A 27,972-nucleotide genomic window follows, 5' to 3' on the forward strand; every position below is an offset into this window, starting at 1 on the left:
GATTTTTTTTTTCTCTTTTTTACACCTGAGTGATAATTTAGCTGTCAATTTGTGTCCAGTCAAGTATTCCATAAAGCCGTACAATTGTTGTGCTCGTGTTGCACTCCACTTGTACCAGTTTATACATGAAAAATGTCCATCACCTACCTCTCATGTTACCCTCTGACCTTTCTATTATGTCCTTCCCCTTCCACAGAATGGGATTTTTATAAAAATTTTTGTTTATTGATAGAAGCCCCATTTAAGTGGTTCAGAAAGCAAGAAACAAAGTGAGCTAGAGCCCAGGGAAGACCTCATTACTCAAAAATGTAATATTGAAAACTTGGAGAAGAAATTAAAACCCAACCAAATGAGCTTCCCAGGGTCACCCCATAAAAAGCTACTTCACCCAGCTACAACTGTAGAGTCTGGATGTGATACAGATGACAAATCCCACATTAAGAGCTGTGTACCTCTTTCTTATCAGTTATGTGTAATTAAAAAAGGGAACATGAAGTTAAATAGCTATATCAGCCAAGCCGTTTTAGTAAGAAGAATCACATTTAATGAGTTTCTTTCTTGCAATTTCAGATGCTCAAGTACAGCTGGTAGAAATTCAAAACAGCCGTAAAGAACTGTGACAGACGGATACAAATAGTACTGCAGCTTAAAAATGATAAAAAACACCTGAAAAAAAGTCACACGACCCTCCCAAAAAAATTTACACTTTGAACCTAGGCCAGTTTTTGAAGATTCCCTTCTCCAAAGCTAGGATGAAGGAGGAAGAAGAAGGAGAAAGTGCAGATGACCTTCCAGCCACAAAGGTCTTGCGCCAATGTTTATTCACTGTGCCTGTGGTGGTATGTAAGGGGAGATCACCAAGTGCTGATTCTGCGACTGCCAAGAGATTCCTATGGAAATCCAGACCTCAGGCTAATACTGAACACAGAGTGGACCAACGAGCTGCATCAACAAAATAAAAACAAAACTCAAACTAAAAGAAATGGGAAAACCCCAAATAGCACAGATCCACATTTGTGAGGAGAGCAGAGGAAAGGGCAAGAAGGGAGGTCTATACAGTAAATAGTTGAATGGTTTATGTTACAGATGACTGGCAGTTTTAAAGAGTCTCTTCCCAGCTCCAGTGCTGCTCCAACCCAGAAGGGAGAACTGAAAAGGGAGGAAGAAAAAGTAGGACATCATCATGGAGCATGCAGGATCAGAAGCAGCAGAGTGGGCATGCTCAAATAAGCCCCCGTCTCTTTTTGTAGTCCTCCAAGTTCAATGATCGCCGAGGGGCACCATCTTTTGCTGGAGGAGCCTTGGAGGTGATGGCCAGTGCCTTAGATTCTGTTGGGGACAAGAAAAGAGTAAGGACCAAACTACAGGCAAACTATAAATTTTTACTTCTTGTTTTTGCCGACAACTTCATCACAAAATCATGTTTGGCTTCTCTAGTATACATCAGGCTAGAACTTCAGTTAATAACACAGACAGTATCAGGGATGCAGCATTTGCAATTTTGACTCTGCGTGTTAATCCGGCTGTTAATCCAGAGACAGACAGTAAGCAGGAAAAGTCAAGTGTTCTCTCTATGTCTACAGCACACATTTTTATCAGTCTCCAGATTCTTCTGCTAAGCAAGAAGACTGCACAAAATAAGATGCCAAAATGGTATTCTGTCTAAGGAAAACTGTGTTTCTCATCCTTTTCTCTTCAGTGTCCTTCAGTGCCTAACCCTCACCTGCTTGCTAACTCACAAGTTCATAACTCTCACTAGCTGTTTCAGGAAGTCTCTTTTTCTTGAACTCCTGCCTCATTCTGTAGTCTCATATCAAGAGTTTCCATCAGGACATAGTTTGGAAAAACAACTTCTCCTGCTCTTGCTTCTTGACAAGGTCTGTTTTTGTGTGTTCTTACAGTACTTCCTAAATTATTGTCCTTCAAGAAACTGCAGATCTATTTCTTCAAGTAATGCAAGAAATACTAAACCTTGTGTGTCAAAATTGTACAGGTATACTTCTCCCGTGCTTCCCTCCCACTGGAAAACAACTTTATAGGACACAAGATAGACCCAAGTTGCACTAGGGAGGTTTAGACTGGATGTCTGGAGAAATTTCTTCACCAAGAGGGTTGTCAACCATTGGAACAGGCTGCTCAGGGAAGAGTCACCATCCTTGGAGGTATTTAAAAGATGTGTAGCTGTGGCACATGGTGACCTGGTTTAGTGGTGAACTTGTGAATGCTGAGTTAATGGTTGGACTTGATAAGGGTCTTTTTCAATCAAAATGATCCTATGATACTCAACTGTTCTCGTCACACATCTCCTGCTGTCAAAGTCTAAATAACAAAGAGGAAGAGCCAGCAAGTTTGTGTCATATCTTCACTCACTGGTCAGTGTTTTCGTTCCCCTAAAATTTAGCTTCAATACCATTTGCAATGCCTAAGTTAGGGAACAGCAACTTGGTAAAGCAGCAGGTTCAAAGTCAAGTAAAAATACCTTATCCCCACAGTATGTGCACAGAGGACAGAACAACACAGACACACATCTTATCTGTTGTCAAAAGTTATTAGACAAATTAACGAAGTAAGTATCAAGGTAGCTACCAAGACTTATTAAATACAACACCCTTCTTTTCTCCAAAGCGTATGCAAGTCACAGATAATACAAACTGGAAGAGTGTATCAAAACCCACTCATTACCCCCTTCTCTCCCTAAGCTTCAAATTAGAGATATGGGGATATACAGGCTTTTAGTCTTACACAATACAGTTGTTGTTCTTTTCTCAATGGATGTCACTGTCATACATCCCCTCCCCCTCAGTTCAAGATACTCTCCAAGATGGTAAACAGAGTCCTTACTCCCATTTTCATAAGCCCACCAATAACTTTGAAAAAATTATTCTGGAAAAAGTAAATTCTACCAAAATGGGCTGGACAATCACATCCGCAAACTCAGATGGAACACCTACCTGAACTGGGAACCTGAAGATCAATCTTTACATCAAAGTCATGTACTTTGAAAAGATCTTCTGAGAGGTCACTAGCTGATTTAGAGTTCACATCTTTATCTTTTCCTTGACCCTGAAATGAAAACTACCAGTAAGTCTCCAAATCTTATCTGGCCGTACAAACAAAGAGAAAATTTTCCCCTCTTCTGTCATAAACATACTTCCTGTAGCTTTCATATTGCTAGAGCCACTTAAATTTCCTTACCCAAGAAGCTATTGCTTTTTTATGATAAAGCTCTACAGGATACCCTTTTCTAGAATTCAAACATGCACACCTGCTAACCCACAAGTTTCACAGAATAAAAGGGCGACAGTGTGAGGAACATAACAGAGACCAAAATGGAAACTTACCTTACTCATGTCCTTTGGAGCATCTGGTAACACACCAGATCCATATTTTGCATTTAGCTGGGCAAGGATGGCAGCTTGGACAGCAGGATCTCTGGACTGCGAAGGCAAAATATTAGGGAAGAATAAAAATAAAAAATTACTACATTTAAATTTGCAAAAGCTAAAACTACATTTTGTTCAAACAGTGTTTATATCCATGAATCTAAAACCATAAGATACTGTATATCAGCGCACCCAACTTTCAGAATCTCAAAAGGCTACTGAAATCATCCTGACATTATCTGACAGTAACAAACTAACAATCATCTTCAGAAAGCTTTTATTTGAAAAAATCAGAAATACACTTCCTGGTTATATGGTTTGTTTCTGTGACTACTCTTAATGCTATTGTAATACCTATTTGGTTTCAGCTTACATTCTGGCTGAAACACTCTACACTAGAGAGAAGAAATCTTTAGGAGACTATTTTCTTTACCTAATAGCTCTTTAGTAAAGGTACTCAGATACGATTCTTTTCTAATAAAGAAGTATTTCAGAAATAATTTCATTCAAGCCCTGTGATAGAATTTCTTTTTTATTTCCTCGCTGGTTTGTGGAGACTGATGAGAGCAAACCTGAGCAGTTTTTTTTTTTACATACCTACACCAGAACCACATACTATCCCAGAACAGACCTCAACAAGGCCAGATTACTTAGAAGGAGAAGGTGATCACCTTGTTATTCCTCAGTTACAGATGGAGGGACTGCAGTAGAAAGTTTTGGCACAGTATCACATGGGAAGTTTGTTGTTGAACTACTTTATCAATCACAGGCCCAAAATGTTTGTTCCCCTATCACCTTTAACTAATGTTAAAGGAAAATTTCAGGTAATTAAAAGTGAAACTCACACCTAAAGCAAACTGTCTTCCCAGAGCTAACTAAATCTGAATAATTCAACACAGATGAACTCACAACAGAGGTCTCCATCATGGTTGCTGTTGCAGTACATTCCCACATCACTTATGTCCTTCACACTTTGCATTAAAAAAGAAGAGGGACCTGGATATCTCACTCCGCTGTATCTCACACTGGCATTCAGGGCATTAATAGCACATGGCACAGTTGGGAATTTTTGTTTCTACACTCTGCATTACATCGGTTTCTATTTTTCAGCAAATTGCCTCAACTGAACTTAAGTATTACACTCACATTAGACACTATTGTGGGCTTGCACTGCCGCCTAGTAAAGGGGTCCATTTGTTGGTTTTTCATGCTGTGACTTTCAGCCTGGAGAAGAAATAGCACATGGTTTTGCAGAGTCTGCTACTTGCACACTTTCAAATCCTCCCACATCCCCCCATCCATGCAATTACTCATCTGCTACATATGACACTGAGATTTGAGAAAAACCAGCAACATTACAGATTAGAAAGTTTTTAACATGCCCATGGTCCTGCACTTCACAGGACAGAACTGTCCTTATTGCATACAACAGAAAACAGGCACACAACTCTCAGGATAGTTAATGTTTAAGCGCCTGTTAACAAGCTAAACTTTTCCTTTATAAAAATGTAACTACAGAGAACTGAATATGTCTTTCACTGTTTTATTATCTGAAATCTCCTTTATGAGGAGCCTTATTTTTTCTTTCCCATATAAAATGCATTAAATCACTATTATAGTGACTAATTGGCTGATAACTCAATTGAGCAAAAGGATAAAGCAATGTGTTTTAAAATCATGTCATTTGCCTATATGAAAGATTTTACAGATAACTTAAAAAATTGGTAACTTTGCCATGCAATTAACCCTCTTTTCATAATTTCATCTCTACTTGTAGAAAAGTTAATTCAGCACTATTTACCACAAGAGCCTTCTCAGACTCAACGATATTCCACTCTCTATTTCTCTGGTTGATGTAACTGCAGAATGAAAAAAAGGATGGGGAAAGGAAAAGAAAGTGACTGTCATTTATCAGTCCTTACACAACAAAACACTTGAAAGCATTCTTGCAGCTTCATCCTGACCACAAATTAATCTTATTGCAACGCAACTGAGTTGAAGAGAGCTTACATTTTTGACAGTCTTAACTGCATGACAGATACAAGAAAGTGAAGATAGACAAGCACTAATAGAGCAATTACAATACACATTAACACACTGTACAGGAAAAAAAGAAACAAAATCCTGCAGTTAATTTGTTAATGCATTAGTTTCTCTTTTTAAAATATTGTTTGATACTATTTAAGAAAATTCTCAATATCTGCTTCTTACCTGATTGCAGAAATATTTTTTGTTCGTTGACGATCCAGGGCCTCTGCTCTCTCTTCAAGTTCATTAAGCTGATCTTGAATCTGCTTGGCCTTATCTTGGTCCCCCAAGTCCTCAGCCATAGCCTTCAACCAAACAGAAACTCATTAGGCACTATTCTCTACCCAGAGTTACTCAGAGAGACAACGGATACATCCATTAATCAATCAGCCAACCCTACTCTAGCAGGGAATGCTCTTCCCTGCGTGGAAAGAGTACAACAAAGAGCTACACTTGCCTTACAGCTCACAGCAAAACCGCATTTCTTATTCTGAAGAACTCTGAAAACTCTTACACTAAGGAGGATGTAGGAACACCAGTCCCAGCATGAGGAGGACAGGTCAGTTGGATAACTTAAGTTGCAAGTTTTATTAAAATTTAACATTCCCTTTTAACACATCAGGAAAAGACCCAAGTTGCCATTTACTTCAGGGAGCAGAGTCCCCCAAAGCACGACAACAGCCTTTTGTGCCACCTGGTGACAACAAAACGCAACTGCACTCCGTGTGATGGGAACCTAAAAATTTACATGCTCGTGTATAGCAAAAGAGTGACCACAAAAATACAGTTAAACCAAGGAACCAAGGAATGTATATTAATACAGACTCTTGGGTTTTACTGTATATGAAGCTTTAAAGTCTCGAGAAAGACAAATTTTGGTTCTATTCATGCAGTCCTATCTTCAGAGATACTTAAGACTGCTTGTTTTCTTCACTTCTTGGCTTTGGCTTTTATGCACTGTTAGGTATACTTGTTCCAGGAAGACTACAGGTAAAAACAGTTCATGGCAAGTAAATCTCTGGCCTCTTCTTTTTTTTCAATATAAATGACCAGCCATAAAGTGACAATTCGGTTAATGAATAAAAAATAATGTAACAACTTCTGTGCTTCCCATCTTAAAATAAGAAGAGAAAATCAACTTTCAAACATTATTATGAGGTACTGTAGTGGCTGGTACTCTAAAAAAAAAAACAAACCAAAAAAACCCCCAACAAAACTGACAAACCCCCATCCCCCCACCCCAAAAAAAAAGCTAAGAAAAAGGGAAAAGTTTCAACCAGTTTAAGACTTTAACGGACACAAAAAGAGACAACTTAAATTGTTGGTAAATTGCCCCTAAAAAAAAGAGTGCAATAGTTGACTGGGTTCTCAGTATTCCGACAATGAACCTTTAGAACCACCGTCCAGCTGCACAGTTGAAGTCAAGCTTACTGCCGACTACTGCCAAAATCCAGATGAGTTCCAGTTCTTCAAAATCAAAGACTACGTTAACCTTGCAGGCATCATCTCATCTCTCACCTTCTCCTTTAACAGTTGAGTTTTCTTCATGGCGTAATTTGGAGGTGCTTTTCTGAACCTTTCCTTCTCTTTCACAATCTGTAAGATGCAGAGGAAACTACATGAATATGCTATATGAAATCTTTATTTCAATACTTGGACATTAGAAGCAACAGATGAGTATCACCTAAGAAATTTATTTATTGCCACTGAATTTGTCATATGCTCTGATGATTCTGTTTTTTAGTTTGTGTCTCTGGTGATGAGTTACAGGCCCATTCTCCTCACTACTTGTGTCTTTGGTGATGAGTTACAGGCCCATTCTCCTCACTACTTGCAGAAACCTGATGCCAATCACCTTTGGTCAGCATCAAGCAAGTACAAAACTGCATAAACTGTGATAAATGCAACTACCATGAGGCTGTCAGTTTTTCGGAACTTGAGAACTAAGTTGGCATACTCAAGAGTACAGAGCTATGCAACACAAGTTCAAGAGGAGGTAACAGGGCACAAATGGTAAAGAAAAGCAGGAGTGAACACCAAACAACAGCAGGTTCACCAAGCTACTCTGTCCAGTTACAAAACTTCCTTTTGAGCCTTGTATTTTCTTCTTGGAAAGCAAATACCATGATCATTTGCTTTGTAATGGCTACTGCTCTACTGCATGAGTTCCTGTCACTTTTAAGCACTGACACAGCTTCATTACAATGCATCATTTACCTCTTCAATGTCCTGATCATTAAACTTGTAGTTGAGGGCTTCTTTGATGGACACTTCCTTCTTGTTTATCTCATCTAGTGTGGGTAGCTGCATCCCAGCAGAGAACATCTAAACACGAGACAAAGTTACTTTCCAATTAAAGTATGCTTGGCAGAAGGCTGCTAAGAAGAAACTAAAGTCTGGCAAACTTACTGCTTCCTTCCACTTCATAAATTCACTTTCAGTAAATTCCTGATTTGAGACAAACTCCAAGCGAAACACACGTGAATCACTGCCATGCCTGCAACAATAAAGTGTAAAACATCCCCTTGTGATGGTGTAAAGTGGTGACATTGGATCTATATATGTAAACTGGTTAAAGAAGCCCCAAACCAGACAACCACAGGCCAACACAATCATAACTCCCTGCGTGAAATTTTTGGGGTATTTTTAAAATTTCCGATATGCATAAGGAGTGAAATAAAAACCAAACCCAAAACCAAATAAACCCAACCCAAATATTCTGGCATTAAGTAGCATGACGAGACTCTGTCTGTTTCTCAGTTCTCACTTCCAAACTTCCCACAGAACATCATTTGCTATGAAAAGGACACTGATTTATGAACTAAGGAGGATTCCTTTAGTATCTTACCGCAACTGTAGTCCTTTGTTTGTCCGTGTCCCACCAAGTTGGTAAACCTTTGCAGTCTCTACCACACCAGTTATTTCAGCAACCTGTATCACAGAGTAAAATATATGAGAAGAAGGATGCAAGGGAGTTTTTTTTTCATGTTCCTGGAATGTATCTGGCATATTCAAGCCTTTTTACTGGAAACAGAAAACCTTAATCTAGCTAACAATTCTAACCAGATCAAGGAAAGCAAGACTCTTCAGTATACATTACCAGGTACTGAATGAGTTGCTTCATACATAATTTTTGAGTTAATAAATTATACCATCTGAATGCTTGATGCAGTTTTTGTATCTTCTCAGCTTTACTTTCCTGAGCAAATAGTGTACAATCTCCTACCTTTCCTATTTCCTTCTCAAATAATGTTGGTTTGGGTTAACATATATTCCAAATGAAATACACTATTTACTGCTCACATACTAAGCACAGCCCTTGTAGGGGCCTTTTTAATGCGATTTTAGACACTGTTACTGTATCCTGTGATTACAGCAAAGAAACAGAAAAACAAAACTGTGTTCTCAACCACAGTCTCTTCTGAAGGCACATTGGTGTACTAGAAACTTTGTACAAAAATAGCCAAGATCCCACAATAACTTGGGAACAGTCCTAGAAATAAGGAGTGAATCTTACTCATCCTTACTTGGTCTAAGCAGAATCTGGAACTCTAGTTTGCAATACAAATGATAAGACAACATGAACCAAAGCTGGGAGATCAGGCTTTATTAGTGCTCCCTCTCTCTCAGTAAATTTATCTTCTCCCCTAGGTGGTCACATAGATTTATTTATTCTTAAACCAATCTCCTCCACCTCTTTGGCAGCAATGGCATTCTCCGGTTATAATCTTTTTGTATCAGTCAGTCACTGGTACCTGAGACCTGATAATCTGCAAATATTTTATTACAGCACAAAACAAAGAAGCAAATCCCTCGGAGCTAAACTCACCCGATACACAGGTTTACTGTTGTGATTGCCAATGCCGATACGGACAAAGCAGCCAGTGACTGTCTTGGCAAAGAAGGGCATGTGACACCAGCGTTCCAGCTTGTGCCGCGACAACCGTACTCGGTTCAGCTCTTCAGGCAAGGACACTGGCTGGGACTTGGGAGGAATTTCTTCTTTCCTGATTTGGGAAAGGTGAGAGGGAAGAAAGAAAAAAGTAGAGACATAATCAAAACCCAAAAAGTAAGGCGCAGCATGGGCACTATTTAAATTACCTGTAAAAGGAATGATTGATCATGCACTAGTTGACTGTAGATGTGTGAATTTATCTTTCATGAGAAAGGCTTAACATGAAGCCTAGACTTATTAAACACTGCCCCTGCTACCAGAAAGCAGGAAGGCACACACTAAGACAGTTTATAGACTAATGCTTTAAGATAAGCCAGCACATGTATCTGCCCAGGTATGTGCCAGAGTTCTGCAGCTGCTGAACTGCAGGAGTAAACAAATCAGTAAACAACAGTGTAATTTGGACCAAATCCGACAGCAGGGAACTGAAGCTGCAAATCCACCCAAGGTAAACGAGTCCCAGGAACCATGATATAGCACCAAGGACTCAAATCTGAGCAATGCAATTGTGCCCAGAGGCAAAAACACTTTAGAGACACTGAACTGCCCCGAACAATCCTCTAAAACAGCATGTGCCTATCTAAAGTGGATCTCTATTTTTGAACACATTTACAAATAATCATAGCCCAGTGTTTACTACTTACTCTTCCTCTTCATCAGAGGATGACGATCTGGATGAGCGATCACTTTTCTCACTAGATTTATCATCCTCCTCCTCCTCTTCATCATCAGAGTATACTTCACTAGTTTTTAATGGCTGTTTTTTTGCAAGCAATTCAGCTGAGGGGAAGGACAGAGAACAAGGAAAAGCAAGCTATAAATATTTTATGAATGCTTCCCCATAAGAGCTGAACCTTAATTGCTTCAAAAAAAGTCCAAGAGGCAGACAGGTACTAATTTTACACTAGATACAGGTGACACATGTTCAAATCCACTAGTAAGCTGTGCACTTCATTGACTTCTCTCTTTGTATATACATGAAGTATTTAAAAACATCCTAAACCTCAGTTGTGCTTATTTTCATCCTCCCAGCTTGACTGCAGATAGTAATTCAAGATGGGTGTAACAACTGGATATACAAGAAAAAAACTATTATGATCAGACAAGTCGTTATTTTGCAAGGAAAAAGAAAACAACCTCAAGTTTGGAGAGGATCACAATAATATCCAGTAGAGTAAAAATAAATGTTGTGTCAAAAGTCAGTGGCAAGATGGACAGATGATGTGCTAGTGAAGAAATAAGCAAAGGTAGACAGGGTATCACAAGTACAGTAAGTAGGAGTCTGAATGATTCAGAGATGAAAAACCTGAATCTAAGTGACCAATTCAGACACATTAAAACTTAAACTTAGTAAATATTACTAAGAGCCATTCAGTGGATTGCAATGAAAGTTCTGTTTTTAGATGACTCCAGGGAGGGGTAGAGGTGAGGAATACTACATCAGTGGTTGCCAAATATCACCCTAGGTGGTCATGTTGGGCAAAGACCAAGGAACACATTCACTCCAAGGAGGAGGAATGTTGCATTAATTTGAAACAGGAAGTATCACTTTCAGAGAGTTGCAATAATGCCTCAAAAATGGTAGCAGTAGCAACATGCTTTCATACCTGTTCTGTTCTTCCTTTTCTCTCTTTCCGCTTTTAGTTCCTCCATTGCCTGGGATTTCTTGTCTAGCTTTTCATCCCGCTTTGATCTCCGCTCTTTGTTATGTGACATGACCTACAAACATGCACAGAAAATCCCTCAACACCATAAATCCATAAGTTGAAAAGCATGAAAACGAAGATTATTTGCAAACGTTGAAAATTTTTCAAATAGAAATTACTAATATACTCCTTTTTGAAATAATTTTTTTTCAGTTCATTTTTGTGGAGGCTAGAGAGGGAAACCAATCTAGAGCATATTTCTTTATTCTGCTTCATATCAAAAATAATGAACATATTTATAATTCAACATTTCTGCCACCAAGTCTTAGTCTCAAAATTCCTCCTAAAGTTAAAAAAGGACTAGAGAAATAAAAGAGAAGTAATTCAGCAAATAACACGTAATGAGGAAAAACTGGATGATTATTCTTCTCATTTGCTGGTTTTCAAAGCCAAATCAAAGCACTAATTTTCATTTAGTAGCAAAGAAAAAAGTTATGTTAAAAAATACTTAAAGCAGAAATAAAGTTGCTTGTAAAATCTGCAAGATGCATGCAAATCTTAAATGTTTTAAGTCTTCTTGTCTTTTCCATTTCTAACAGGTCTATCTCTATAGAGAAAGCAGCCTCTATAATAAGCATAAAAGACAGTCATTTGAGCTAAGTTGAAGTAATTTCTGCAGGGCACTATAAAAGAACTCTAAATAAGATCCTTTTACACATGCATATATGTATTTGCAAGTACACTTTGTATATTATGAGTGGACTATTAAAGTGTACACACACGTACATATAATGGAGTTGAGGGTGTAGGGGAATTAGGTTCATTCCATTCAACATGTGCCTAAGGGAAAACTCATCTCACCTAATTTGATTTTATGTGTTAAACATCTGTTTCACTAGAAAATAACATGGAATGAATTGTCAGCTGAAGATGCCCTCTTCCATTGCACAAAACCATAGGCAACAAAAAGGTTAAATAATCAACTGGTTTTTAGATGGCTGAAGTTAGGCAAGATGAATCCCATCCCACTCTGGAAGCCTTCCTGCCCTGACTCTATATTAATGGCAGGATCTTAACTGTTTGAATCACAGTTCAGTTACATAGGCCTGGGATCAAAAACCGGTGTTGTCCTCTTTTTACTGGAGATGGAAAAACTATAGAACTACTTCTGCTCCTCCTGACATTCAAGCTTTTCCTTGACATTCCTGCCAGAAGAAACTAAGCATTTTTTTCCACTGTATGTATATGCATGCAAAATAATTAATGACAGTTGAGCAGTTTTTGGTCTGCTCTCAAACTTTTTAAGAAGATCATGCACGGAATGTTTCAGACCGAATGACAAAAGTTTGGCTAAAGGAACTGTAAAAGGATGCTTTCCTCTTCTCGTGTGGGAGGGCTATCACAGCAACTCTCTAGACATAGCTGCAACTTCGTGTTTTTCATTAAAGGAGTACCAGTGCACCCCTCAATTGGCCAAAGATGTTAACTTTCTTAAATGAACTGGAAAAACTGAAGATCTTTTGAGCATATAAATTAACTGAATTCTCATCTGCTTACTACACTGTTTGACATTAAGGGAAAACATTTGGGGTAGAGAGGCCACATCCTATCTCATTTTGCCAAGGGAAATGGGTTTATTACCAAGAATAGTTTCATTTCCTACCTGGGACTCCTGGATCTGTGTGAGTTTTTTCTTCTCCTGCTCTTCCTCTTGCTTTTTCTTTTTCTCTTTCTTTTCTTTCTTTTTTGCCGTTTTTAGTTTTTTCTTGATTTCAAATCTATTAACAGTTATTGGAACAAAAATAATGTATCAAAGAGCGCTCTTCCCGAGAGCATAAGGGATTACTCAGATGCTGTCACAATTGCTACAAGACTGCAAGGAACACTTCAGCTGCTTGTCTCTTATGTTATCCTGTCCCTTATTCCCATCCCCTCCCTTAAGAAAATAAAGTGAAGAAAAGCTGAGTACACCAAGTGCAATCCTATAGAGAGCTAACCTAAAGGGTTGATGAGACCATGTAGAAATTACTATTCCACAGAAATACACCCTTACTTCATCTTCCTCTTTGCCAATGCAGTGATCATTGCATGCTGCCTCCAACTCTAAAATCATATGGCTATTTCACATCATTTGAACCTAAACAGCTGAAGATTTTTTTCTTTAAAGCCACTACCATGCTAACTTTTTCATGCTTAAACTTCACCTTTTTACTGGCACTGGTCTGTATAAGAATGACTGCAATGTTTCAGGGAGTCCTCCTTCAGCAGCTAAATTCTCAGACTCAGTTTCTGCAGAAGAATTTACACACTTCCATGTCTACCTTCATAAAATATATCACTCTGATGTCTTATTTTCAGCCACTGTATTCAGAAGAGTAGTAATTTCAATGGAACAGTCCCATGACTGAGATTCCACTGCACCATGGACTGGTCATTGCTTTAGTGAAGTGTGCATATGGACGTACATTAAAAAACAAAACAAACAAACAAACAACTTCCAGTAATTGAAATTCAAAATGTGTTATCCACATGCACATTATACAGTCCATTCTTCTTAAGTCCTTTACACCTGGATTTTGTAGACAACAAACTGAAGTGTTAGATGAGCTCACTGCCCTTTATGCTTAAACATGAAGCATAACACAAAAGACACAGGCATCATATCAAATGCAATGCCTGCCGTAATCCCAATGAATTCACAGCATAATGTACATACAAAGAGCTTTTTAAAGATTCAACTTATCATAAAGTTAAATGACTACTCCACCACCCCCTTAGTTCTACCTGCTAAGACTTTACACAGAACAGCACAAATCCATTTAAGATTAAATCAGTAACACAAGCATCAATTGTTTAGCTTGTTTGTGTCAAGTATTCTCCATCATTCATTCTAAACCAGAGACATTCAGTCACCATGGAATAAAGAGTAAAATTTGAAAGACAGGATGTCCTTCTACATGATCTAAATCCAAACTTACAATCATTCTGATCCCTTTGAGGAGAGCAGTAGAACACATAAGATTCTGAACATAGTGTGAAAATCAAGGCAGGCAGGCAGTGTTATGGCTTGGACAAACACAGTTTGGCAGTTGCTTGTATTGACATGATTTACTCAACAGATGTCAGTCCTCCAGGGAAATTTCTCAGCAAGTGAGAAAAGAGAAGGCACTAAAGAAGAAAGAAACTCAAGAAACCTTGCCCTGTATGTGCCAAATCCTTTTGATTAAGACATGTGGGAAGTAAAATAGCTTAACTACAAAGAAGCTGCCTGACTAGACAGTGTAACAGCTAGAGACAAACAACAATGCCACAGTACATAAGGTAGAAATCCACAAAATATGTCATTTCCATGAAAATGACATATCCAACACCACTCCTCATTATTTCAGTATCTTCTATTAGGGCCCAAGCCAGTTTCACACCCATATACAGGCAACCCTAACACTGATCTGTGCTTCACCATTGTTTTCTAAAAAATTCCAGAAACTCATATACACCTTATACTTTGTTTGCCTTTTTCCAAAGCATCCGCATATGACAGTTAATATAAAAAAGATGAAGAGAAAGCAGTCCTTCTGACTGTCTGGCATTTAACCTATGGAGCAGTAACATAACTACAAGGGTAGCTGACAGAACCATGCATATTCAACAGCTGAGAAACTTTTTGATACTCTCTTCTACAAGAATATGCAGAACTCCTACTGTGTCTTCTTAACTACTACAGGGACAGTTTACATATAAAAAATATACAATCAAGCTTAACTCACTTAACAGAGCTGAATGCTTGGACCTTAAATAAGAGAGCACAGTCAGCATATGCAGCCTTTTAAGAATTTGCTACCAAATATCAACAAATATAAACCTCACCTTCTCTTCAGCACTTCTCTCTTTTCTATCCGGTTAAACAGTTCCTGCTCTCTCTCCTTTTCCGTCATTTGTTCCAGTCGAGCTCGGTCTTCTTCATCTCCCATCAGGTCTTCTCCATAGCCATCATGGAACTCCTCATCTTCAGATGAAGAATCTGAATCTGAGCTAGATGAGGAGCTGTTGCTTTCTGAGTCAGAGACTTCTCCTAATTCAAAAATATAAGGAAGTGAAATTCAGCTGGGGCAAAGACCAAGCACTTAATTATAGCACATTAGCATGGGATAGCACCAATTAATTTTACACTTGTCTTCCACTATACTAAAATCATACATATAATGAAAATTAAGGCCAGGTTGAAATTACCATATGTAATAGGGAATATTACCATAAGTATGCTAAAAAAATTATAAAATGAGTGGTATTACATTTGAACACAAATTATAAGTAAAAATTCTTAGCAAAACAAACAAATTAAAAAAACCTTTTAGTAATGTGTCATGGTACTAAAGTTAGACTTTTTGCCTATATGCTGATGTTCCTGACAAGCTGCTCATACAGCCATGAATTTGTGTGCGCACAGCTCAAACACCATGATCAACCACCACAGACTTGCACATTAACCACCTCATTAGAGCAACCTGAAGGACCAAAATTCCTCAGGGGAAGACTGCAACACTATGAATTGCTACACCAGGAGATAAAGTTGAAACCAATACCCTGAGGGCTGGCAAGGGCTTGACTCTAGCCCCATTACTGTAACAAGCCCTACCAGCTACGCAGGGGTTTAGGGAACAGCTGACTCCCCAATAGTACTGGATAACACCACCTTTAAACTTGATCCAAGCGCTTTGATTATCTCACCTAATTGACTAAATTATATTAAATTACAAAAGCAGGCCATTAGGATTCCTTCTTTCACTTCCATTCTGGTATTAGTATATCTGGAAACTTAGAGCTTTGCAACCTCCAGCTTTGCAAGTTCACACTGTGAAAACCCTTGATTTGTAAGCACTGATGTATACAGGCACAGTCACTCCATGCCTTTGTCTGTATCTGTTGTTCTTGATATACTTAAAACTGTAAGCTCCTTCATATACTTTCTTAACTTCCTTTTTTAGTATCAATGGAAATCGTAAGTAAGCACCTGCAAACCTTCATGGGCATGATGAAAACAGAAGACAGGAAGTTTGCCCAGCATGGAAATATATTAAATATTCATGTAAAAATTCTGATAAAGTTATCGAATTATTTTTCTTCTTCTGTGTCAGTACAAATGTGCAAGAATTCCAATTCAGAGCAAATGCATGCGAGATAAGCTCCTATTTGCATTACAATCTCTATACACCTTTCCCTTTGTTATCACAAGAAGTTTGGGATGGGAAAATACGTCAAAGAGAATAAAAAATGCGACCCACGTGGGTAGATGGGACATGCTAGAAGGAAGCAAGGAATTTTCTAGGAGAAAGTCGAGCAATGAAACGTCATTCATTCCTCAGCTGAAACAGCATTTAGTTTGCATTTGTAATGGAGTGCTCACAGCAATGCTACACTGAATTACCTGCACTTCAAGCCACAGTAAATTTAAAAAGTTACCCTGACTGTGAGTTACACAATGAAAAAGTCTTTGAAGATGGTCTTCAACACCACCACCACGCAACACTGCTCTTCAGGGTGCACAACAGGTAAGTTCACTTGGAATCACACTAAATAAAAGCACGTGCATTATCTTACCCTCTTCAGGAGCCGAGCTCTCAGCCGAGCTGTCTTTATCTGAGCTGCCGGAAGAGGCAGCTTTGTTCATCTGTTTCTTCATGGCTCCTTTCTTCTCTGCCTTACCCGCTTTTCCCTTTTTTTTGTTTTTAGAACCTCCAACAGTCCACTGCAAGGAAAGAACCAAGAAAGGGATCATGAGACCCAAACAAGACTCTCTTCTCCCTTCTCCAGAAGACTGGAGTAAAATCAGCTGAGAAATAGCCCAACAATACCTGACAGCAAAAAAAAAAATATACAAGTGTAAAGAAGAAGAAAAAAAAAAGAGAAGCCAATAGGAAATTTATCAGATAAGTGAGAGTTTTTTACAAGGTTTTTAGGAGTAGAGTGTTGGTGGTTGGTTGAAGTTTTTTCTTTGGAAAAAAAAAAAAAAAACCCACCCAGTTATAACAGTTGGTAGGTCACTCCTTTTAAAAGATAATGAAGACTTCAAAGTTGGCAATATCTGCCAAGGGAGGAGGTATTGAAAATATTTTCCTAAGAAAATAATTTCAAACAATGTGTTCAATGTGTTCGTAAAGATTAGCTTCAGTTTACTATGAAACTGATGTTTTTCCAGACCTAGTTTAATCAGAAGCAGATTTTATATTTCATGAAGGATAGCAATTATATGACAGCCTTTTCAAAATCTTTGTTTTAGCAAAAGTACACGGTGTCTGTATTTCTATGCAACAAGGCAACAGTGCACTCATAGATGCAGGTGGTGGCACTAGCCCCTATGTACATGAAGTGGAATCAAATCAGAATCACAGAAGTTGGGGGAAAAAATAAAGAAAAAATACAGTATCAAGTCCTAATTTTAATTTTCAGTTAATATCATCTTTTCAGTTAACTTAGACCACAGTTTCCAAGTGCAGGACTTACATCTCTAGCCATACATAGATAGCCATTTTAAATCACAAAGTCCCAGAAGAATGGGAATAGTATTTACCTTACAGTGTGATTTCTCAATAGAATTTTTACATTGTTCCAACTACCTGGGTAAAGCCAGAAGGGAATAGAAGCAATAAGGATTGCCCATATATTACTTAAAAGCTTTACAGTATTTTGCACCTCATCGCCTCTCCTAGAAATTCTTCAGGCATGAGACCCTCTGGAATACAATAGGCTTTATATAGATATAGGTATAGATATAGATATAAATCCTCTAAATACCTGTATATTAGTCTCATCTTTCATGGATATCACCATCTGGTTGAGCATGCAGTGTTAAAAAACCAGTCATAATGCAAGTGAGTAAATACAGTTATGCATAACTGAGATCTTGCACTCAAAACTACCCTAAGTAGAAAAAAACCCCACTTTAGATTTGACCTCAGATGCACACAAACTTCAGGCTTCTTACCCCATCACCCTAGGAATCAAGTCTATCTCTGCAGGCAGTAATCATTCCATCAAATTTGATAAATTGTTCTGCCTTATAAGACACCATCCTCAGAACCCTGGTGTTCAATTACTCTAGATGAAACTCAAGCAAATAGTTATAAGCTACTACCTAATCCTACAATACCTGAGCTAATACCTTTGGAATTTCCCAAGTTTTGATTACTCTCACACCCAACCTTGTACTTTCCATATTACCAAAGGCTTCATCGTGTTCTTTAGGCACCATCAGAGTACTCATAAGTCTCTGTCAATGCACAAGTTGGTTTTGTTCTTTTTCCCCGAGGTAAAAATACAGTGGTGAGCCCTGCAATTCATACCCTATGCAGGTACCCCAGAGTCTGTCATGGTCCTTAGGACAGGTGAGAAACTGCACAGAAACCTTCTGATTTTATACCAGTCTGAGCTTGTACTGAAGTTTTTACTAGCCTCAGCATTAAAGTTTTACTTTCAGTGTTACAATATTGCTGTGTAATATTATTTCTGGTTACTATGCTCATATAAATCAGTTAAGAACAAGCTTGCACTCTGTCTAAATCTACCCAAATCTCAGCACTAAGAAATCATCTCCCAGCTGAACTGCAAAGTGCATTTTTCACTATTTGCTCCAATGCTCACCTACTGCCAGCACACCAGAGAAGACAACAGCAAGAGGAGTGAAACTCAGTGTTTAGTAATGATGCAGAGGTGCCTCCCTCTCAGAGTTCTGACACTTCTTTTCAGTGTTCTAACGCTGAATTATACCTCATGTCAGCAGGCTGCACAGCAAGGAAGCAGCACACAGAAAGCCACAGTACAGAACACAGCTATATCAAGACCTTGAGAGGTCATGCTGAGATGAAAGAAGCTAAAGATAAAAACAGCAGGACTTCAGTGAACAAAATGTGTAATAGCTGTACACACATGTGTTACGTAGCACCGTTTTCAGCTTTTAACTCACTAGTGGAATTGTGGAGAAAACCTGTGACCAGGAAGACAGGACTGAAAAGAAACCTACATGACAAACACTTGGAACAAGAGAAAAAAAACCCAACAAAAACAACAACAATAACAAAAAACACAAACAACAACAACAAAAAAAAAAGACCAAAAAAACCCACCCCAAACCAAAACGACCCCACAAACAAAAAAACCACACAACCAAAACAAAAAACCACCTAAACAAACCAATACAGGACAAGATAATTTAAAAATCTGGTCTCTAATCTAGGAAAGTGTGCTTTGGTTTCTATTTAACACTTCATCTCACTTTTGTTTATGCAAGTGACCTCTACATCCATCACCCAATTTCAGTGCTGTCACAAAGCCAAATTTTTAGCCAACTCAGGTGCTTCTTGGCTTATTCAGTTACCTCAGTCTCTCAAGAATGCCTGGTCATTCCCAGAGCAACTACAGGACAAGACAAGAGTTAAGGCAAATCTTGGACCACTAATTCCTCAAAACCAGGACACAGTGCTCTTAGGCTCATAAACTGGTCTGCATTTGGACACCGTTGCAGTTGTCTTTTGGACACTCAACAACCTATCTTGCACTGCTCAGAGAGAGCGGCCAACATGAATGTTCTCTTGCAACAGAGGAAGACACAACAGATTAGATGGTCTAGGAGGGAGAGGGAAGGCAATACTGGAAAGCCAAAGTCTTTGACTCCCTTCCTCATGCTCCAGCACACCAGCAGAAATCAAAAATGCAACATGTTCATATGCAATATCAAGTAAAAATGCACACAGTTATAGTAAGAAACATTTATTTGCTCTGTTTCCCTTAACTTCGAACAACAATCGCTTTCCAAAATCTAACCTCTGCTGCAGTTTCTCCAGGTCCCTTCTTCCATGCCGCAGTCAGGCAGCACCAGCCAATGCTTCTCACACACTTCCCATGACTGTAACGCCTCCTCGGAACAGCCCCTCTATTCACCACTGTCTCCTCGGCCACCATCTGGAACCCTCCATGGTTCCAGACACAGCAAGTTAATGAACCCATGCAGAAGTGTACTGCAACATGGCTTTCTGCTTATTGTTTAGTACCACCAAACAACAGAGCTTTATGGCTCTCTCACAAGAAGCAGCCAGAAGAGCCTTTTGAATTTTCCTCTCGCTGCCAAGGTTCACAGTGGTAATAGCTAGCATATTTCCTCCAAGAAACAGTTGGACATGATGATCCTAAAGGTCCCTGTCAACCTAAATGATTCTTTGATTCTAAGCAATCCAAATTAAGCTACAATAACCAGAATGGACATAGGGGGGAAAAAAAAAAGCCATCCCACCACATTAGAAATTACCTAGATTTGTAAGTCAGCTTCTAAAAAAGCAACTACACAAAGTGATTTAAGAAAATATTTTATAGCTCAACAAACTTGGAATATATTTCCACTAGGGAGATGAAATGAGATTGTGGAGAAAAAAAAAGAGAAAAAGAAGAAAAAAACCAAACCAAACCAAACCAAAACAAACAAACAAAAAAACCCCATACTTGAAGTGAGCTCAGAGTGCAGAATTGTTTCACTGCTCAGGTAGTTGCTGATTCCTTCTCTTCACACAGTACCTAAATGCATTACACACTGCGATTTTAATTTGCAAATAGGTCTTCGCCCAGCTTTTTTTTAACCCCCTATCAAGCCAGAGATGCACAAGTTGCCAGCCTGTCCTTGCCATATCCTTCCCTCCTGCCATATCCAATGGCTTTATAAGCCAATTGCGAACTACAAGCCACAACATCAAAGCAAAATGGGTTCCATACCAATGTGTTCCTTTCCAAGGCCATAAAAGCTTTAGCTGTCCTGTTGTCATTGCATTTAAGTGCACCAAGGTAGGTAACATCAGCTCAGCTTTACAAACTTTCACGCATTCATACAGGAAAAAAAAAAGGCAGTCCACCAGGCAAGTCAGGAAACTACAGTTTCAGCCTGTGTGAACTCAACAGCAGAAAGCACAGACTGAAAATAAGGCAGTATTTACTGCCTTCATGCTTTCTCAAAGCTTGAAAAACTACAGACAGCACTCCAAGAGCTTCAAGGAGGAAAAGGCCCTCTACCACTACTTTTACAAATAAAAAGCCCCTGTTATTGTTCCTGCTTTTCAGGATCTAGGCCTGTCATTTGAACACCTCACATACCTTCATGATGGCAACAATTCAGCAATCAGAAAACTTAAAGAACTATTTTAAACACAGAGAGGAAACTCTAGGTGTCAACACCAAAATGGAAAGGAAATAAGCAAATAAAGAAATACCTTTGGAAGCCACAGAAGAGGCTTTGCAAGGAACTGGCTGAGAGAAGGCTTCATGGGCCAGAATACCACCAGATACCTGATCTGCCCTTTTCATTCAAGTACTGCTCAAACAAGCTCACAGAAATCAAATCCCAAGAAGTTAACCCCATGCTAGTTTGCAGTTTAAAGAAGTTAGTTACAGACTAAATTTTATAGCAATTTTGTCCACAGTTTATTCACATTACTCCTTTGGACATGCCAGCCTTCATACAATTAGCTTGTGCTATTCAGATTTGCACTGGCACTTTATTTGGAGTGAAGAAAGTAATATCACCTGCCTTCCTTGAGAAAAGCTTTACTATTGCACCCATTAATAGCTGAAGGAAACTCTTCCTATCTCCAGGAAAAGCCAGAGCTACAAAGAACACAGTCTATAAGCTGTGTATAAGAAGATTAAAGCACGGCCTGTTTCACATTTCCTAAGCTTGAAAAAAATGTATGGCAAAGGCCTCACAGGACTGGAGAACCCTCTCATTCTTGAAGGTTTAATTAAGAAGTATTATAAAATAAAAGCACACAGGAAAAGACAACATTCAGTACTGTAATTTCTACAAACCCACAAAAGGACACCCCCAAACCAGAAAGAACATGTGCAGTAGTCCGCTCATCTGTGCTTTGCTGGAGTGCGCTAACTTGAAGCACAGTAAGGAGATACAAAGAGGCATAAAACCCTCTATGCCTTGAACTTGAAACCAATCTCCTCACTAGCTGCATGACTACTGCTCACCCCCTTCTCTGTCCCACAGCACTTGACAAGATCTTCAGCTACACAGTTCCCTAACAAATTAGCACATTTATAAAAAAAGGTATAAACAGATAATCCTCACTGAACTCCAGGATAGTACTAAGCATTCATTATATAAGCTTTCTAGTCCTGGAAGGATATTCTATCCTTACCCTGTAAATGTTAAAAGGCAGAATTGAACCCTTCCTTACATTAGAACAAATGTACTTTTCAAGAGAAGCAAACAGGAGCTCTCATAGCATTGTGGCTTTCTGTCTAATCAACATAATGTCAGTAAAGTTGTTGCAGAAGCCATCCACTCCTCCCACACCATAGAATGATTTATCTTACTGTAAGCAAAGAAGCCAGAATAAAAGGAAAAGTAAGAGCTCAGAATTAACCTACTGCAACTGAGGAACATCATCCACCTAATGCCCTCAATCAGTAACAAGAACACCTTGTGGACACACAAACCTCTTAGTATGGGAGCCCCAGCAGTAACCTGGCTAGCACCAAACTGGTTCCATGCAGAAAGCTACCAGTTTGACATGGTGAGCTCTTGAGCAGACATGGTCACATGCCAGATAAAGGAGCCATCTGTGTCCAGATTAGTACATCTTTTTGCAAAGGTAGCTCTTCTTATTACAAAGCCCTGCAGCCACTGCTATTTATCATCTCTCTGAACAAAAGTCTATAGTAGTTCAGTCAAGAATGTTCCACAGCCCCACCAGAAGACAATTCAGAGCATCCCTCCTATTTCATTCCCTACAACCCACTTTTAGTCCGGTGGCTCGGAATTTCATTCAGACCACAGAGGTCATTTAAGTGCTGCAGAACTCAGCATCTGGATGAGAAGTGCATTCTCACTGATACACATAAATACAACGTTAAAGACGTAGTGACATCCCTTGGGCACTATTGTATAAATGCAGCGTGATTTGTACCTGATGTTATCCAGTAATTCCAAAATGTTTTTCTCCCCCCTATGCCCCACAAGCTTTCCTCCCTCTAAAAGAAAGCAGCACGCTGCTTTATGTTGTGAAATAGAGATTTAGGCTTCTTTCCTGTACATGCAACATAGTGCCAATCTTGGAACATTTAGTGCTTTCCAGGAATCACAAAGGACATGCACACTGAAAATCCTCTGTGGAAACACATGGGTACGATTAGGCACATTTGCCCAGGGCAACAATTTCCATGCTTTTGCCTCAAGGTCTTCACCTTGCAGGAAGTCCAATAATACAATTTCAACTTTTAGACCCCCCTATCCCAACCCCCAAGGTTGAACAAACTTCAAACCAACCACAAGGATACTTATTAAAATCTGAGTTATTCAGCAGGACTAGTGTAGTCAAGCCCAGGGACGCACAGAACTGAATGACTGGCAGAAGCAGAACGGTTATAAACCAGGAGCTCATCCTGCTGTGACAAGCAGCAGTTCAGAATGCATATTTCAGGCACAGGAATAGAATCAAGTGTCCTAATTACCTCTTCTCTAAATCTTTTTCCTCTTGCTGCACGGAGGTCAGAAAGAACATAGTATCAATTTGAAACAATACACAGATAACAAAGAGTATCAAACCCACAGAGTGCAACAGTGGCACTTCTGATCTGCAAGGTCTGTGCTAATTTGTGAAGAGCTACTGTCACATTTGACATACAATGGAAAGGTAGACCTTACTTATTAACACATGTTAAAATTATGACAGCTTTCGGAGATAAACACAGAATGGAAGGCTTTATCATGCACATGCTCTCCACACCCAAGTCTACTTTTTCCAGACAAGCTGGTCTCCACATAACTTAGAATAAATAAACTGTGAGCCAGCAGATCCGAACACAAGCAGTGACAGACTTAGCAGTTACCCAATAAGGAACCTAATATATCTCGCCTGTTCACAATTTTGTCTGTGTTTATGCCTTAAATGTATATTAGAGATACAAGAAGCACTTTTTTTAAAAGAAAATGATTGATTTGGAACAGAGTTCCAAGTATATTTATTTCAAAAATGCGTCAGAGAAAATTCAACTGCACATTCTTCACACTTACTGGAACAACTCTGCTACACTAACAAATGCTTTATAGTTTATCACTGGCCTACCCTGTTAGCCTGCAAGTTGCCACACTGGATAATCCTTCCTGTTATTTCAGAAGAAAAAAAATACAAAAACCCACACAAAACATCTCCCTGACAAATTTTTAAGAACAGGTAGAATAAATGACTGCAATATAATTTGTGGAAAGCTTGCAAAATATATTTTTAAGCTTTCAAGAATTTTTTTTTCTTCAAATACCTGTATAACACTTGTCAGTGCCTGTTTTCATAAGTCTTTTTGAATTTTCTTTTCTAGATGCACAGACTTTTAATCTCTGGAACGCAGTACCAAGAAAAAATACTAAAAACAGAACCAGCAGATAAGCATTGCTATACAAGAAATTGACAAAGTAATAGCAAACTCTTTCTTGCCCCTTTCTTCAAAAATATCAATCAAAACACACCCTGCTGCATGTCCAAACGGCCAGACAGCTAATTCACAGCACAGCAGTAGCTAAATAGAACAGTTTTACTACCTGTAAAATAGTACCACCTGTCTTGACCCTTTTCTTAGGAAAGAAGCTCTACTCTAAGGCTGAAAACCTCTCTCCCTGAATTCAGATTCCAGCTTTAGCAGCTTCACTGATACTTCAATTGCAAGCACGACACAGGAAGAACACTAGTTTTAAGCAGGCAGCTCACCAGACCATATGAACATGGGATTAAACTGGCAGTCATCTTTTTTGCAGTCAGACTGTTTTGTATACAATTAGAATTCAAAACATATTAATTAAAAAGAAATTAAAAAATACATTCTCTAGCCCTAACAGGTCTCCCCATCAGTCTGCATCATTGAGCACCCGCCCCACTTTATGAAGTCAGCAGGCTAAATAAATTGTATGATAAATACACTTTCACTGCTGAGGTACAGTCAGACAAATAACCCACAGCAATCTCACTGATAACGATAAACTCACCTCATCATCACTGTCTGATGTCTCAGAGTCTGAAGATGCTGTAGGTTTGCTCACAGGTGGTTCCTTTTCTTCAGAGTCACTGCGCTTCCGTTTGGCCAATGACAGGAGCTCCTGGCATAAAAACACACACATTTATTTCAGAGTGTCATAATTAGTTTTAACAATCCAGGTCAGTGCACATGCAGGTTCTCTACAATATCTGAGCACATCTCAATAGCACGATTATTGCCACCTACTAAGGAATAAGTCTACTCATGTTTCACAAATATACATTTGCACACACAATTTTAATATTGGATGCTACAAAAGGATTTTGAAGATAACAAGCTATAAGAAGTTACTAATAGTGCCATTACTTTCTTGGGATAAGAAAAATTACAAAAGACAACATAAGACAAATTACTTTCAGAGTCACATCCAGATTTGGACTGGGTAATAACTCAAAACCACCCTAACCACACCATGAAGCAAAAGCCAAATACCAGTATATAGCAGCTGCTACTCCTAATTGACAGAGATGTTTGCAATTATACACTTTGAAGGGGAAATGCTTTAGGCATCACCTTTACATCATGATTGGCAGTATTTAGTCAGCCTGTTCAATTCCTTTTCACTTTTGGTAGATACCCTAGAATTCACTTAAAGCTTTGGGCAGATAGCAGGTATCAAGATCAAAATCTGCGAAACTTAGTAGAGCTGTTCTGCTCAAAAGGAAGCACTTTCACAGGCAACATGCATCCACACAAAAAACTACATGGCTCCTACATGGCTCTCAAATACTCCCAACATCTGCTGTTCAACCTGTTCAGGTGACACAAGCAGTAGTACAAAACAAACGTTTTTGAAGCTGTGTTACTGTCTTTGCAGTCCAAAACACAGGATCTATTCTCAGAAACATTGCTGTGGGGCTGATGAATCTTAGCTGTGTGTAGAAATACAGCCACACCAACTTCTGCAGTCTTGGGAAGTTGATGCTGGATTGGTTTCCATTAGTTTCACAACTGGAAGATTATCTCAACAAATTGATTACAATTTAGTATCCCAAATAAGACCATAAACACTGCAAAAACTAGTGGTCTGCCTACTCACCAACAAAAAAACCTTTTCATTAGTGATGGCATTTTACCAACTGTTTTCTAAAGAAGCCCTGCAACATCAACATAGCACATTTGTACAATTAACAGATCTCCTCTGGAAGCTCCTGAAGAAGCTTCAGTAGTGCTTCTCTTTGGGAAGCTCCTGAAGAGGACACTTTTAAGCCAAGGAATATTCCTTTTTTCTTTCTTCCTACACTTGCTCTCTGTTTTCCAAGATACTATATTTAAAAGGCTGCTAGCCCTTTGATTCAACAAGCCTAGATTGCCACAGGAAGTTGACAAACATTTAATCTACAGGGGTGAACTGGGTATTTAACATTTAAGTCAGTATTCTCATCTCAAAAGCATTGCTTCCCTGCTACCCGATCTTCATCTTTGCACATACATCTCCCTGCTGTTACAGTTGCTACAAACAGCCCAGGGGAGGGGGAAGCACCTACTACTCAGGTACAGCTGCAGGTGCCTGCTGCCAGTGAGGGATGGAGCAGATGCAGAACCACGTGGTTATTCCTACCACCATCACTCCGATTTTCTGACCGATGCTAGAGCTGGTCCAACTCCTATTTTCAAGCTGTAAAACTATCAAACTGATACAGAAGCAGCGAGATGTTGGCAGCCCAATGGACTCTGGAGGTTTGCAAGATCAACCACATCAGCTCCAGTGTATTTGTTTTAACAAAGCAGCTGATCTGATTCTTCTGAAGCCCTGATCTGCAGAAGTATTTTTAAGTGTTTGGGAAGGCTTTTTATTGCAACATAGCAACAGCTTCTATATTAAAAACTCTGAAGGTCCAACACGTAAATTACATCAGACAAGTCAGCTTCGACATATTCGATCCACCAAACTTCCCGGAGCAAGCATTGCCAATGCAAGCTGTAAAACACTTCACCTGTAATGTCTTTATTTACCACTGGAATCACACCATCAATACCCGCTACACCAAAAGGTGACTCTTTGAAAGCGGCCCGCTCCAAAGAGGGAGACACCCTCTTTGCAACCCTGACATGTTTGAACTCACACCAGACATGGTACTTAAAACCCCGGGACACACCGTTGACAAATAAATAAATACTACCCCTTCTTACATCTACAGGCTGGTTTCCCATCAACAGAGCTCCCCCAGCGCAGTCACCAAGATCGAGGGGGTCGTGTTAAACACGCATTAACACTCCGGGAGCCCGCCTGCCCCGACGGGAGGCAGGGACCTGACACGCTACTCTCCCGGCGTGCCAAAGTAGCACGGAAAAGTTGCCCAGCCCTTTGGGCCTCTTTCCCCGCTACTCGAGGTGAGAAGACCGCTGGCAGCCGGGCCTCCCTAACCCCTCCTCTGGGCCAGACCGCCCGGGAGCATCGCCCCGGAGCATCCACCGCCCCTCAGTCCCGCCGGCGCCGAGCACCGGGCCGCTGCAAAGAGCCCCCGCCAACGCGGGCCTCCTGCCAGGGGCGGGCGGGGACCCGCCGGAGGGGCGCGGGCTCTCCCCACGGCGGCCGCGGGGCCGCATCGGGCTGAGGAGGGCGAGAGCGGCGCGGGACCACCGGGCGGGAGCGAGGGAGGGATGGCGGCGCCGAGCCTCGCGCGGGCCGGCGATCCCAGGCCCCGCGTTCGGGCCGGGCCTGCCCGCGCACCTGGTCCAGGTTCTCCTCGCTGCCGCTGTCCTCGGTGTCGGAATCGATAAGGACGCGGCCTTTCCGCTTCTTCACCATGGCGGAGCCGGCGGTGCCCCCTCCCCGCCCCGGCGGCGGCGGCGGCGGCGCTCGCACGGCCCGGCCCGGCCTGACCCGCGCCGCCCGCCCGCCCGCCCGACACAAAGGGCACCGCGCATGCGCGGCGCGCGGGGC

General features: G+C 40.0%; 1 protein-coding gene across 1 annotated transcript; it reads right to left on the reverse strand.

Moving 5' to 3' along the window:
* Nucleotides 1-521: 521 nt before the first annotated feature.
* On the reverse strand, nucleotides 522-27,951 carry RTF1 (RTF1 homolog, Paf1/RNA polymerase II complex component). Its single transcript, XM_040067246.2, has 18 exons — nucleotides 27,760-27,951; nucleotides 25,036-25,146; nucleotides 16,611-16,758; nucleotides 14,880-15,084; nucleotides 12,676-12,790; nucleotides 10,974-11,085; nucleotides 10,011-10,146; nucleotides 9,241-9,418; nucleotides 8,260-8,342; nucleotides 7,821-7,908; nucleotides 7,629-7,736; nucleotides 6,930-7,007; nucleotides 5,595-5,716; nucleotides 5,185-5,242; nucleotides 4,530-4,607; nucleotides 3,342-3,437; nucleotides 2,952-3,063; nucleotides 522-1,329 (listed from the first exon to the last, which is right to left on the reverse strand). Exons 1-18 carry the CDS (start codon nucleotides 27,835-27,837, stop codon nucleotides 1,223-1,225), a joined length of 2,013 nt encoding a protein of 670 aa, XP_039923180.1. The 5' UTR covers nucleotides 27,838-27,951; the 3' UTR covers nucleotides 522-1,222.
* Between the last annotated feature and the right edge of the window lie 21 nt (nucleotides 27,952-27,972).

Source organism: Hirundo rustica, chromosome 6, assembly GCF_015227805.2.
Source record: "Hirundo rustica isolate bHirRus1 chromosome 6, bHirRus1.pri.v3, whole genome shotgun sequence".
Classification (NCBI taxonomy): domain Eukaryota; kingdom Metazoa; phylum Chordata; class Aves; order Passeriformes; family Hirundinidae; genus Hirundo; species Hirundo rustica.